Source organism: Haliaeetus albicilla, chromosome 24 (genome assembly GCF_947461875.1).
Source record: "Haliaeetus albicilla chromosome 24, bHalAlb1.1, whole genome shotgun sequence".
NCBI lineage: Eukaryota > Metazoa > Chordata > Aves > Accipitriformes > Accipitridae > Haliaeetus > Haliaeetus albicilla.
Genome location: NC_091506.1, coordinates 10947565 through 10961843, shown reverse-complemented (window position 1 = coordinate 10961843; position 14279 = coordinate 10947565). Strand labels below are relative to the sequence as shown.

General features: G+C 45.0%; 1 protein-coding gene across 4 annotated transcripts in view; it reads right to left on the bottom strand.

Moving 5' to 3' along the window:
* Positions 1 to 2317: 2317 nt before the first annotated feature.
* ARIH2 (ariadne RBR E3 ubiquitin protein ligase 2) overlaps positions 2318 to 14279 on the bottom strand; it is a 32624-nt gene continuing 20662 nt past the window's right edge. For all 4 annotated transcript variants that reach the window (XM_069812040.1, XM_069812038.1, XM_069812039.1 and 1 more), the window contains 11 exons: positions 13099 to 13246; positions 12256 to 12377; positions 11241 to 11350; positions 10095 to 10212; positions 8581 to 8631; positions 8459 to 8480; positions 6801 to 6952; positions 5588 to 5731; positions 5169 to 5237; positions 4160 to 4243; positions 2318 to 3685 (listed from right to left, as the gene is read on the bottom strand). In XM_069812040.1, the coding sequence (XP_069668141.1) occupies positions 3614 to 3685; positions 4160 to 4243; positions 5169 to 5237; positions 5588 to 5731; positions 6801 to 6952; positions 8459 to 8480; positions 8581 to 8631; positions 10095 to 10212; positions 11241 to 11350; positions 12256 to 12377; positions 13099 to 13243 (1089 nt within the window). In that variant the 5' untranslated portion in view covers positions 13244 to 13246 and the 3' untranslated portion in view covers positions 2318 to 3613. The remainder of the gene's footprint in view (positions 3686 to 4159; positions 4244 to 5168; positions 5238 to 5587; positions 5732 to 6800; positions 6953 to 8458; positions 8481 to 8580; positions 8632 to 10094; positions 10213 to 11240; positions 11351 to 12255; positions 12378 to 13098; positions 13247 to 14279) is intronic.

The following is a 14279-nucleotide window of genomic DNA, read 5'->3' as shown; positions in this document are numbered from 1 at the left end:
AGGGGTGGCAGCAGCTCTGGGGGCACCCCCACAGCACAGCCCCCCACCCGCGCCGCCCCACAGCCTGAACCGGACGGGGGCGAGGAAAGGAATTCCCAGAACAAGTGCCTCATTTAAAAATAAAGTTCTATTTTTTTTTCACCTGCTTAAAAAGTCTAAAATTTAAGAGTGCAAGACTATAGTACAGAAACCTCCTGCTGCCCCTGTCCCTGCGCGAGCACAGCGCACGTGCCACGGCGCAGAGCAGCAGTCATGCAGTTTACGTCATCAGTAGAAAATTTTTTTGTTACAGTCTGGGAAGCCTGAGGACTATTAGAGATGAGGCAGCCAATGCACTAACACAAGCGAAGCTGAAATAAAAGAGTATCGGATGCAAGGATGGAGAGGTGTCAGGCTGGCACAGGAACTGGAAACAAGTGCAAAAGGAAAAAAAAAAAAAAAAAGAGAGCAAACATTCCACATCTGTAGCTGTATTGCACCAAAGGGAAACTCGTACCTCAGAATTAATGGCTCCTGAGCCACTTTCTATTCACCTACATTCATGTAACCTTGCAGACTTGAGTAGGGCCATGTACCTATTAGGGGGGGGAAAAAACTGGCCTCATCTTTTGGCATCGAGAACTCCCATTTCCTTCCTGTCACCTGCCTCTCAAGCAGTGGTCAGTCACTTTACAGAGCGCCAATACTCTCGGTGCGCTGCAGGTTTCATCTTGGAGCCTAGGACTTTCTGTACGACACCAACACAGAAGTCACCCTGCCTGGGCTGCAAAAGCAAGCAAGTCCTGTTGTTCTCCCAGAGAGTATAGAAATAGGATCTGTGCATGCAAACCAGGACGCTCACCACCTTCAGAAAGGGTGTTTGTTTTCTTTTAAACTAAACAGAACTGCTCACAAAGCTCTAGTTTCAGAAAATTTGAAAGCATTAGGGGGCGCACTGTGCAATATTTATTACTGTCCCTCAGCCAAGCACCTCAGCAGTCTGTTCAGTAAGTTTGGCCACAACTACACGGTCTAGCTTGTCTACAAACAAGGATTCATAGCAAAGCATTTTGTGGGGGCATGGGAGAGGGAAGGAGGGAAGGAGGCAGGGAGGGAGAGAAACAAAACCCTATTCTCATCTAGCTCAAAGCTGGACAATTATGTAATAGAAGTGAGAGCTCTTTGGGATTAGGAAACTCCACATACCTGTTCTGCAAAGAGATTAGGTGTTACACTAGTTACGTTTAGCCAACAAGAACACCAGCTTTTATCTTAATTAGTACTTTGCACATTACATTTTTAAAGAACAGTTTAAACATTGGTTCTATACACTGCAAACTGCTGGGTCTCAGCAAGCCTTCCCCCGTGCTATCCCTCCCCGTGGGTCCAGTGTGCTCAGACTTTGACAATCATTTGGGAAGGGGAGAGGAAGGAAGAGACTGACCTCTACAATATATCATGAAGAGAGCAAAAAGAAGCTGCTGCCGTGAGCAGAGGAGGGAATGAAGTCTGGAGACAGCGGCTGGACCAAGGACATATCTACCTGTACGGCTCCAGCCTAGAGGGGAGCCAGAACTGGACAGAGCAGGAACACAAGGAGCCACAGTTACAGAGATCTCTTGCGAAGCAAGCAGCACCGCTCCCAGAAACCACAGACTCCCTCCCTGCCCCGCTTCCTGGCTGCAGCCACCTCTCTGCAACCCTGCTCTACCCTCAGCCGCTTCTGTTGTAACCTCCACTCCACTGCCAGCAGCTCCTTGGCAGTATGTTTCCCCCGTTCCCTGACGATACATCCCACACCAGGGAAGGGAGGGAGGAAGGAAAAGGCCTCTCAGTTTGAAATTTTCTGCTGTGTACAACAAGCATGGCCACAGGATTAGCTCCTATGACAGCTGCTGCTCTTTTAAACTAACACATCTCTCTTGTTAAAATCTGTCTGCCCAATTATACATGCTGCAAATACCTGGGTCACATGTCTCAGGTACATGAAAAAGGCTCCAACAGTAGAGTTAGCTTATTCTGAAGTGCAGGAATTTAGCACTTCCCCCCCCTTCAGTTTAATCTTTATCAAGTGACATTGTATAAGAGCAGTACAGGGATGCATCAAAGACAACACTTCCATATACAGCACGGAAGAGAATTCTGTGAGTTCCCCACAGAGGTGAAGATTTCCTCAGATCAGACTCCAGCTCCACCTCAATGGCTGCCAACAACATGCTCCTGGTGCAGGTGACATACATGCCTGTGAAATCTTAACGTGTGACCTGCTTCCTGTAGCAAACAGGCAAGCATCAGCACTTAAGTAACCTTTTTCATGTTAATCCCTACTAAGATGAACTAGGTTTTCATATTTTTATTTTAGTGTATATTTTACATTAGAAAAAAAGAATGTTAATAAAAAAGCTCCACATGCTCCTAACAATCAATTTTTTGATAAGTCCCCACCAGTATCAATACTAATATACAAATAAATTAATTTTGCTAGTTAATTTTCTGCATGGTTTGGTGCAGGCTCTGCACAAGCAGTGCACCTGTATTCAAGTGCCCGTCCACATTGCCAACATGTGCCAGGGAGTGTGCTGTACATAATCTTTCCTCCTCATAATGTAGCAGTGTTTAGTCTCACCTTGATGAATGGGATCAAATTTTCTTAGCCATGTTACCCAGCAGGCACAAATAATCTTTACCAGGCTGCACGGCACTGTTATAACATGGATTGTTTCACTCTGCAAAAGCCCCAAGCCTTGATTAACAACTGTATGCTACTATTCCCTCATCACTCACTTTGGCAATACATCCTCCCCACAAAAACAAGTAAAGCAAAAATCTACATGGAAGACCTAAAATTCATCAAATGCAGAATCTGACCTGATTCAAGGCATATCCCCCAGTGTTAGCCTGGTCTCTCCCCTACAATTCCTCTGTTTGCTTTTGTTTGTGTAGCAGGATTTTGCACAGCTGATTTACAAGAAAAGAGATGTCACATGTAATCATACTAAATCATGGCCACCGCTGGTACTGTTGGGTCAGACACAGCAGCAGCCACTCTTAACGCCAGCCACTCTCCTCGTGCAATGCCAATGCTACAATGCCCTGGTTAAAGGAGCATCAGGAAATCTAGCTGAGATATTTTGTACCTCCTTCAGTGCCTAGGAGGATTTTTGGGTCAGAGGAAGGGAGAGGGAGAGGGGGAAAAGCCCATTAAATTTACAAGCAGATTAAGGAAAAACACTCCACTGCCAATTTATTTTTAAAAAGGGTTGTGTGTTATTCTAAGGTTTGTCTGTATAATTGTACAACCGTTGAAAATTACATAAATTGTAATGATCTAATACTATTAACAGCCATTCAGAGAAAAACTCCCTCCCCTTCTGAAACCATCAAGGGCAGGAGGGAAATGTCCCAGGAAATATGCCAATCTGAAATCTGGCCTCTAGCCTGGCAGAAACAGAAACAGAAAGATAAGAGAACAAACTGGACTAAGATGTGGTGTTTGCATGTGTCTGACTTGCAAGGGGAGGGGTGGCTTTGTCCTTGGCCGTGTTCTCCCAGAGGCAGTGCCTGCTTATCCCGGTGAAGCTGCCATCACTTCACTCGCTGCTCTCACCCCTGCACTTTGTCACTTCCTCCTGTCTTATGTGTCATGGAAGTCTTTCAGCAGGGTCCTCCGTCTCTGCTCTGCTATGTGCATCTGATTCTCTAAGTCCTGGTAAAACAGAAGGTAGAAACCGTTAGCCTGAGCTCCCCAGAGAAGAGCTCATTTTCTTTAGGGAGAGACTAAGCTCCAGTCTGAGAAGCACCAACCTCCACACTTCACACGCACTCTGCATCACAAGATCGCAGAGCCTTTTCCTTTTGACATGGGCTCCCTCTGTAGTTACCCGGCTCCTGCTCTGTCTAAAAAGCAACACACTTAAGGAATCTGCTTTTTACCAGAGGGCTAGATGCAGCTTCCTCCAGAGCTTTGTTAGTCCCATTTCAGTTTGCAGGACTCACTGCAGCCCTCCCTCCTCTCCCATAAGGCAGTGAGCACTCCACTTCTACAACATCTGCTGGCTAAAGGTGAGTTTCTGGATCTAGTTTCTCAGAACCCTCACTTGATTGCCTCAGTGCTCCTGCAGAAGTGTTAAGCCCAACAAACAAAATCTGGCCAGCAGGCTCAAGCAAGCAGAACACTCACCCCTCTGTCATAGCTGTCTGCTCGCTCCACCTTCCATGAGAGATTTTCAATTTCAGCTTCCAGCTGGGCCTGCTGGTATTCAAACTGCAAGGAGCAAAATTAGAGACAGCAACAAGAAACTAGTTTAGTGGAGCAGTTTCATACCACACACTACACTTGAGGAGCAGACAAATGCATTCTGCTGACAGCTGTGCTGGCAGAGCAGGTTTGTGCCTCCTCCTTATCCACCTTCAGCTAGACAGTATCACCTCTTCCAGGAGTTTCTTGTGCAAGCACTCCCCAACCTGCACTACTCAAAATTAACCCAGTCAGACTAAAAACACGGCAAGTGACAAATATCTCCTAACTCAGCTCATTTTGCCATAAACAGGTCACAAAATGCTCTTGTAAGCAGCTCTGCAGGTGGAGCAGAGAGATTAACCACTGCTGGGAGCAGTAACTTGTTCCACTGGCACAGTCAGATCCAGAAGAGAACATCTGTCCACAGCCTCAGAGAATACGTATGATGCTATGGGGAGAGATTGGGTAACAGGTTTTACTGGTCAACTGAGTCAAAGAAACAACACCTTCAGTGAATTCAGGGCTATTTTTGGACATGTCTAGTCCATGGGATGTATCAAGACAGCAAGGAACTTACAGAAGGAATAAAAAGCAAAGCTAAACCCCAATTCAAGGCTGGAAAAGCTATCCACCAGCAGCTCTTCACATGAAATATGGCCCACAGCACTGTGATAAGTCTTACCAAGGAACAAACACACACTTCCAGCCTCAAAACATTCTGGATAAATTGCTTGTTAGTGAAGTGCCCTGGGAAAATAATGTAATGTATCAGAGGACTGAGTTGCTGGTCAGCTTGAAGTGGACAGGTGCAAAACCACGTATTATTTGTCCTGTCCTTACCTCAAACTCAGGACTAATATTTCAGATACTGCCAAGCTCTGGAATTCAGCCCAGCATGCTGCCAGCTACACCCCCAAGAAGCTATCAGCAAAAGAGCAAAACATCTTACCAGTTTCTTTCTGGGACCAGACTCCATGTAGTAGGCATATGGATATGTGTACTGCAGGGTGTAACGACACTGTTGGGGAGTGGAAGGAAGAGAGAGAAAAGAAGGACAAGAGTCTCAGACTTGGAAGTCAGCACAGTCACATTTGTGTAATCACTACAGGCTAAGCAGCTACCTTCTGACAAGGATGACTGGACACTTCATGGTGGAATTTCCTACACTTTCCTTAGAAGAATTTGTGCAGTTAAAGTATAAATTCGGAGAGGTCACTTCCAGACAGTTTTTGGCTAGTTCATGTCCTAGACCAGAGGTACTGTCCCACATACCCACAACCCCTAAATTCCCTTCTTCACTTGTTGTTGTGAACTTAGCGTTCTGGTGTGTATTCTCTTCTCTGTGCCAAACAAGACACAACTACCCACCTTTGCAAGTAGTTTTGCAGCATTTTGTAGGTATTGCCAGTCTATCCATGTTCCCAAGTTGTTCATAACTCTTTCTTGGATTTTCTCCTGGATTCGTTGGTACGTCTGTGCCTCCAGCTGCAGGCTTTTATTGTGATTCTCCCACTGCAAGGGGTGGGGAGATAGGGAAAGAAAAAATGGCATGAGACCAGAGTACTGCTGCTGTAAAAGCACAAGCTCTAGCAAGCAGAAATTGAAGTGGGGCAGGAGTCCAGCAAGGCAAGACGTGCTGTGGGAAAGAACAGGAAGGCAGCACCTCCAGTGGCAAGTGGCGGAGGCTGTATACAACAGACTGACAGCAGCAAAGAGCAGGGAGCAAACCCAGCTCCACAGACTGGGAATGCCCTCTGGTCGCACAATGACCTTGTGTGTAACAAGATGGAAAGTAATGGTGACTCCCCCACTGAAAGGATTTCTATAGAAAGGTCAAGAGTTTAAATTAACATTTAACATGGGCTCAGTGAACTCCAACATCCATGTGCACATTGTTAACATGGCCACTTCCCAAAGCCTGTTGGTCTGGAGAGCCAGGAATGAACACATTTATTTTAACACAGGACTTGGCGCATGGTGTGAACAATAAGCTCATTTTAATAGGGAAACTGAAAGGCAGCAGCATTTAACCTCTACCACGTTCCCTTCTAGAGATGCTGCTCTAGAATTGCATTGTATGGCCAGGTGCATCGAGCCTGCTGTGTGGACAGAGATGCTCTGACTGCAACTTTTAAAAATGTGATTAAAGGAAATTTTAGGAAAACTTTGCTACAGCCAATGGAGCTCTGAACATGGCAGAGTTTATTTAGTCTTTGTCTCCATAAAGACATACTGCAAGGAACTGAAGTTCCCTGATCCTGGAAAGAAACAATTGGAGCAATATGAATCTACTGCAGCAGCACTCAGCCTGCAGGAAAACAGTACAGTGGCACACAGGTAATACTGATTTTCTCTAGCACAAGGAAATATAGGAACAAATAAGATTTGCTTTGGGTACGACATTACTGGTTTGGATGGGACTCGTGGGGCAGGATTTTGAGTGAAAAACAACAGGGCCTGAAAATTCTGCATAGATTCTCTTTGGGCAGTCTCTTGCACGGAGATTGCTGGCAATGACCTTTGCACCAGGCAGGGAGCATTAAAAGGCTACAGCAGCTCTGGCCAAGGAGATGTCTCCTACCCTCTCAAAATAGAACAAGTACTTCTTAAGGGCCTCCCTGGCCTGTGCTTGCTGACTCTGGTTTACAATATCAGGATTCTCTTTGTACCGACTGCATTCGTAGTACTCGCTGCCGTGAGTCTTCCAGTCTCCCAGACACATCCAGCAGAAGTCTGCAGAAAACAGCAAAAAACCCACTGTGATGCACAGAAAAAAGAACCTCCCAGAAAGAAAAGCTTCAGGAGACACAGCCCATCTGTTTTCAGATATTTCTGCTAAGCCAAGAAACATATACATTTTGTATCATCTTGCATAACAGAACACAATAGTGAGCCAAAAATACCAGCCTGTCTTGAAGATTTTCATTGTACAGCCTCCCGTGCAATTATGGAAAGTAAATCCTGAAGTGCTGCATCCTGTACACCAAGACCAATGGGCAGAACTGTACTTGTGCTCTGCACAGGCTGTCACTCTAGATTAAAGAAGAGGCAGGCTGCAGTCTTATTTGTGAGTTGCATCCTCCCCACCACTGGCATACTGCCCCATGCAGACCTCTGGCTGAATAAAGTATGAACAATAAAATCCAAGTGAACTAACTCATGCAAAAGAAAGTCTGCCCTCAGTTCTCTCGAGGAGGGAAGTACCCAGGTAACTTCAGATATCAGTGGTTTATGACACTTCAAGTCAGGAGCCACTGAATTAGGAAGAAAGTGAAGGAAAGAGAGCAATAGCAAAACCCGCGTGACAGTTTCCTGATCTCAGAGCAAGGCTGTGAGTGTTCTACTGGGAAGGAAAAAAGATGGAGATTAAGTTGATACAACAGGAATCACTTCTGTGTTACTCATAGTAAGAGACTGAAATTTTTATTTCCAGAGTTCACCAGCCTTTGTGAGTGCTAGTCACCATGGTACCTTGGCACTTGCCTGCTCACCCTTGTCACAGAGCTCCATCAAAGCACATCCAGTGCTGCTGAGGACCCCAAAGCAAAGGAAATGAGAGAGGACAGTAATCTTTAATCATCTTCCAAATAAGGTTCTGATATTATAATATTTCCTAGTGGCACACTTAACTTAGAGGGCTGAATACAAACCATCTCACTCCAAGGCAACAGAAATTAATTCTGCCATGAAAAGATAAGTGCAAGAACAGACTGTCATTTTGTAGGACCACACAATGGGCCAAAGACACTCAGGCTGCTAACTGCACAGGGGTGGATTGAGAAGTCCAACAGATAACGTTACACAGAACAATTCACAGCTCCTGCAGTTTTGTTTGGGTTGAAGCTCATTATTTCTATCACTAAGCAGAAGGACTTAAGCTGATCTGTGTAAATGGCTCAGTTCTGCCAGTACTTTCAGCTGATGACAAATATAATTACATGGAAAGCATTTAATACTCTCCTCCAAGATGGATTCCACTGTTAATATTATGGCAGAGATGGAGACTTCTCTATACAATGGACATGTCAGGGAGAGGGAGCCAAACCAGCACTGAATCAGAACCCAGCTGAGATCACAGCCAGCAGGGTGGAGGGGAAGCTATCACACACAAGTCTGTAATTAATATCCTGTTCACCTTTTACCAGGGGGAAAAATATTTCAGTCAATGTTCACATTTTGTCTTCATAACACCACCACTAACAAACACTGCGGAGAAAACTGCTTTCAAATTCTACTTACCATGCTTGCATTTGGAGCATTGCTGAAAAAGAAGAGACAGGAGGCACTGGTTAGTGGGAAGTGGAGAAAAAAGATTTCTGCTTAGGACAAGGAAGGTCTGACATTTTCAGGGAATTGCTCACCATGTGATTGCAGCCTCCATTCTTTTCAATACAGATATTGCACTTGGGACACTGGGGAAACAGAAACATTTGTTAGATCCAGCTCTGTCTCTAGCAGCCTTCTGGAGAATGACAACACTTGCATAATTATTCCCCTCCTGCTTTTTTTTTTTTTAAATATGCATATGGATATATGAGAATATTAACATATACACACCCTGCCTCCCACCAATTCCTGACACCTCCATTTAAAAAGGAGGCAGAAAGGCAAAGCCAGGGAAGTTACACTGCAGCACTGGACTGCTTGCTCAAGAAAACAGATTTGCTGTTGTTACTCCTTGTAAAACTAAAGGTCTCACTGAGTTACCATTTAGCAGTTGCTTGGGCACAGGGACATAATTAGTTCACATAAGTAGCTGTGGAAGCTGCTGTCATAAAACTACAAGATAATCAGCACTATATCCTGCCTTCAGCAGCCACTAACAGACGACAACTTAGCTAGCTGCAGAGAATCTCACTGACCACAGTGAGAGCTGCACACTTCTTTGCTCCACTGATGCCCTGGAGTGTCAAGTTCAGTTACATTTTTTTGGGTTGCATAGGTACAAAGGAGGAAGTGAGTTTTGCTTTTTATAAATCTTAATGGCAGGCAAAATGTATGCCAGGACAATGCTCAATATAACAGAACCTTAATTCCCACAATGGCAGAAACAATGCCATCACATGCTGACACCTCCTCCAGAGAAAGAAGGCAATTTAAGATCTCCAGTCTAAGTACCCACTTTCCTAACACAACTGAAGCTTGCGACTAATTAGCACTGTCACAATTGCCTTTGGCTATGGTAGAACAAATGCCAGCTAAGAACTGTTTTGAAGTCAGGCCACAAAATCCCCAAAACACGTTACAAGTTCCAATCTGCAGACAGTAAATCTAGAGGACAAAGGTAGTATATCTATAAATTTTAAAGACAATTCTATAGGTAGACTACAGTGCACAGTGTGTAATACTATTTCTTTTTCTTGGGTCTAAATCTACTAGAAGTACTTCAATGTCTAATTTACAGGCTTCATCTACCCCATTTTGCTGTCCTTGTCAAATCAAGACTTTATCTCCCTCACCTTCCAGTTCACAGTACTCCACACAGTTGTTCAGGTTTAAACACCACTAGTGCCTTATTTAGTACCGACTCTGCACTTAGTACACTCTCTCCTTCCATTTGAAATACATCTACACTGATCATTTCAAAGTAGCCGCAATTCTTTTGCCTGTGGGAGGGCAGCACACCTGGCTGCCAAAGACATTCACACTACGTCTGGAACAAGGACCACCAGGTCCTTACCACAGGAGGGCAGCTGGACTTCCCGCACAAAGCGTTCCCAAGGCATTCAGTTGTGTTATATCACAGTCCCTAGGGAGTTGTGAGAATTTGCAGCCTGTGAAAAAGCAGCACACAATGCTATGTATGTATAGAATTGTATTTGCTTCCCAGGCAGGACTAGAGGACAAGAAAAAACATGCAGGTGCTAGTCCTTACATCTTTAGTGTGAGCACTGATGTAGTTGGCTGTTTCGGAGTCATCTGCACACTTGGTGAGCCATTTCCGAATGGTAGCACAGTCTGTGGGTGCGTGGTACATCTGCCGACACTTAAAGCTTAATAGGAGGGGAAAAAAAGAAAAAAAAAAAAAAAAAAAAAAAAAGACATATTGATTTCCAAGGAGGTGACTCAAGAATTGAGGTTTTCTGATGACCAAAATCTGGGAGGCCAAGTGAGGGTAAGGGATGCAAATGCACTCGTGTATTACTAGAGTGCAAAGACCAAGGCTGAACTCCAATGAACCCCGACCCTCTTGTGCAGAAGCCAGAGTCAGAATGAGAGTGAACTGAGGCCTTCTCTGACAAATCACATGTCTGAGGGCTGACACATCCCTCCCTAGAGTCTACCTATGTCTGCTCTACCATGACTGGAGAGGCCTGGGGCATGGTAGATAGGCACCTGCATTAGCATGACCTGACCAGCCCCAGGTGAGTAAGGTCCATTTGCATGGAGATACCAGTAGACTGGGTCTCTAAACCAGTTGTATTGCGCTCCACAGACATTCTCAACAGCAGTGATTCTGGAGACCTACGAGCAGAAGACACTTCAGCAGCCCTGCAAGCTATCTTTTTTCTCTGGTCCCATATACACTTGAAGTCAGACAAGGAACATTGGTGTTCCTATTCAGCAGAAATATATTCTCGCATGAGCCTCAAAACACACCAGGCACACTGGGAGTCAAACACTTGTAATAAACTTAAAAACTCAATAGCAGCAGATAGTGGTGAGTGAGGCCTCCACATCCATTACCAGAATCTCTACCAGTCACTACGTCTGTACCAGAATTTGTAACCCAGCCAAAATGTGAGAATGGTAGATTTGTAACCCCTTCATTACTCAAGCTCTGCATCCCCTGGTTGTCAGAACACCCAACTCCCAAGGAGTTTAGGGAGCGAGGGGATGGCTGACCACCTGCAGAAGTCAGACCCCAAGTGTCCAATTACTCAAGCTAACTCAAGTTACAAACAACTCCAGCAAAGCATTTGAGATGCTTCTACACACTGAACCTGCTGGCAAGCAAAAAGAGTAGCTCTGAGGACAGCATACGCTTTCCCCGTGATCTTTAACCTTCTCTGTTTCTTACCAGAAGACCTCATTGCAACGATTGCACTGCACTCGCCGGGCTTTTGGCTCTTGTACCTGTATGACCATAGGGCAATCTGCACCAGGACACAGCTGCAGCTGATAATGGCTCTGTGAATATATCAAGGTCGTAAGATTAGCAGTGGGTGCCGAAGAGCATTATCTATCCAAGTTTAACCACTTCTATCCTCAAAAACATACAAGTCCTTTATTTCTTGTTGAAAAAGAGTGAAAATTGTCACCAGGTCTTAGCTAACAGCAGATAAACCTCTTCCACATTAGGAAAGGGAGTATTAGTTACTTACAGCTTCCCTAGAACAGGGAATTCAAATGGAGGGTTACAGACCAAGTAAGCACAGCAACACAACCATAAGACCCCACCAAGGCACTGAACAAACAATTTTACTCCATTGGAGCACTTTCCCCACCCTCTACTTATGCCCCAGAATGTATTCAGCTGCTCTCCTGTGGTGGCTATTCCCTCCCAAAGGATTTCTTATTGAAGGGAAGTGACACCACTGTTTCATACTGCTTCGCTGCTTCTTGAGTGTTCCCAGTCTGTTCCCAGTTACCAGAATACTCCTGCACATTTAACCTTAACAATTGCTGCTTTAATTTCAAAAAAACTCATATAAAACGTTATCAACCCAGCCAATTCAGTTGAGCTACAATAAGATAAGGGACTTATTATTCAGAACCTAAAATATCTATGCAAGCGCAAGAAGGACTTTAAAACTCAGATTGAAATTTGAAGTTCTCAGCTGCAACATTCTGAGAATTCTGAAGTGCCCGCCAAGGAGTTACTGGGTGACCTTACAGCAGAATTTACTTTGGCAACCTGCTAGAGCATTTTGTCAGTGAGGCTGTCCTACAGGAGCAGCTATATCATGTTTATCAGGGACAATTTTGCTGCAGTTACTGCAGTTCTAATCAAAGATGCAAGACACTTCAAACAAAATTTCTGCAAGTCATTGGTGAATTAACCCAGGGTATTTTAAAACTGAAAAAAACAATACCTCCACATAATCCCTGAAGAGGTAGCGCCTGTATTTGTCTTTCAGCTCTTCACTAGGCAGCAATGGAAACACAAAGTCTTCTGGTGTTCGAAGTAAGCAGTCCTGAGCCATGCAGGAGACCCCTGAGAAGAGAAAGCAACATCTTAGCACAGTGCAGCTTATACTAAGGAGTGAATGCACAGAGAGCATTCAACACAGTTTCCTAGGTGCCAGCTGTTGTTGTGGCAAGAGGGACACAACTGTGAAACAAATCTATCAGGGTTGCTGAAAAGCTGACGCCCAACTGTCTTCACCGAAAGATGACAGGGCACATGTGCATCCAGGACCAGTAAGTGCTTCAACCAGTATTCACAAGGTCAGGTACTTAAAGTAGAAAATTGCATGTTACTGCCATGCCAGCATGAAAGACAGGCTAGGAAAAGCCCAAAGCAACTCTGGCAACTACTGGCTTCTACCTAACACAAAGGAAACAGATGTTTGCATCCACAGGCACTCCAGGGGCAGTGCAACAATGCATCATGAGCGATGCAGACTCAAAATACAGCAGGTTTGCAACTTCTAACTTGTTACAGTCATGCTCTTGAGATCACACGGGGAGAAAAGCAGCAAATGGATCTACGGACTTGCACGTTTTGCTAGGCAGAAGTAGTGCTCTCCTGGTGGTATGCCAACACTAACCAGGGATTCAGGTAAGACCACTAGTTCAAGTTCAGTTTGTCACAAATACTCATTCCATACTCCATTTTCTCATTACTGAGATGTTTTAGACCAATTCAGCCAGTCATCATCAGAATGGCCAACATGGCAAATACAGACCCAGTACCACATCCGCCTTGAACTCACCGACTCCAACACCATCCTTGACGAGCACTGTACAATGCTGCTCCCAACAGCTGCGACAGAACTGGTGCTGACAAGCCAGAGAGAGCAAGTTCTCCTTCCGGACAAACTGCATGCACACTGCGCAGTGATGGGAGGAATGTACCATTGCCTGGGAGAGAGACAAATCAACATTACAGTGAAAGCATCCCAGCTCTCCTGGAGTGTTCTCACCTCATCCACAGGCACCTGCATCACCTTCATTGTGACAATGGCCTCAGGTGAGCTCCAGGCCAGAACAGGTTCATAAGCAGCTGGTGTGCTGGGGTGCTGCACTGCCCCAACAGTCAGGCCTTCTCAAGAACCTCTTTAATCTCATGGAGCACAACACATCGACAGTCACTGAACAGCTCCTGCCCCAAATCTAGTGCTACCCAGAACTCACCTTTACTTTTCTGGTTCTTACTCTCACCTTGTTTGAAAAATGAGGAAATACATCGTGTTAGTCCTTCTCTGAATTTACTGATATTCTTTGTTAGCTGGGTCAGACTCTATCACTGTTCCACAGACCCTGGAGGGCAGCTATAGCTGGAAGCAGGCTTAGCAGTGCCCTTTTACTGGACAATGATTTTGGGAAAGAGGAGAGGCAACTGAAGGTGCAGCATGTAGAGTGTTTATACAAAGAAAGGGAGTTCACAGACCATCATCTCACATCTCTTATCCTCTGCCTATGCTACATTTGGCAAAGCAGGCATCATCCCTTCAACTGAAAAAGATTAGAGGGTTTGTTTCAAGTCAGGCATAATTCTGCTATTGCTTCACCAAACCACTGGGAAGCAGTCTGGATCTCCCCTTGGGTAGCACAGACCTAATCTCTAGACAACAGATCTAGCCTTCAACACATCTCGGCTCACCCTCGGGACCTTAAGAACTAGGCCTAGCACAGCATCATCAAAAGCAAGGCTCTACAAAGCTGTTAGCAGGAGTTTGTGTTCCTATTTCTCCTTTCACAGAGAAGTCATATAAACACTTTTCATCTACTTAAACCTTTGCTACTCTTTGAGAAGCTTGTGTGAGACAGCCGCCAGCTTCCATGCCTAGCTCTGCATGCCAGAGACACAGAGCAGCAGCAGCAGCATGATATGCAGCCACACGACCAACAGAGCTTGTTTTATAGCCTGACCACATGAAAAAGGAAATAATGT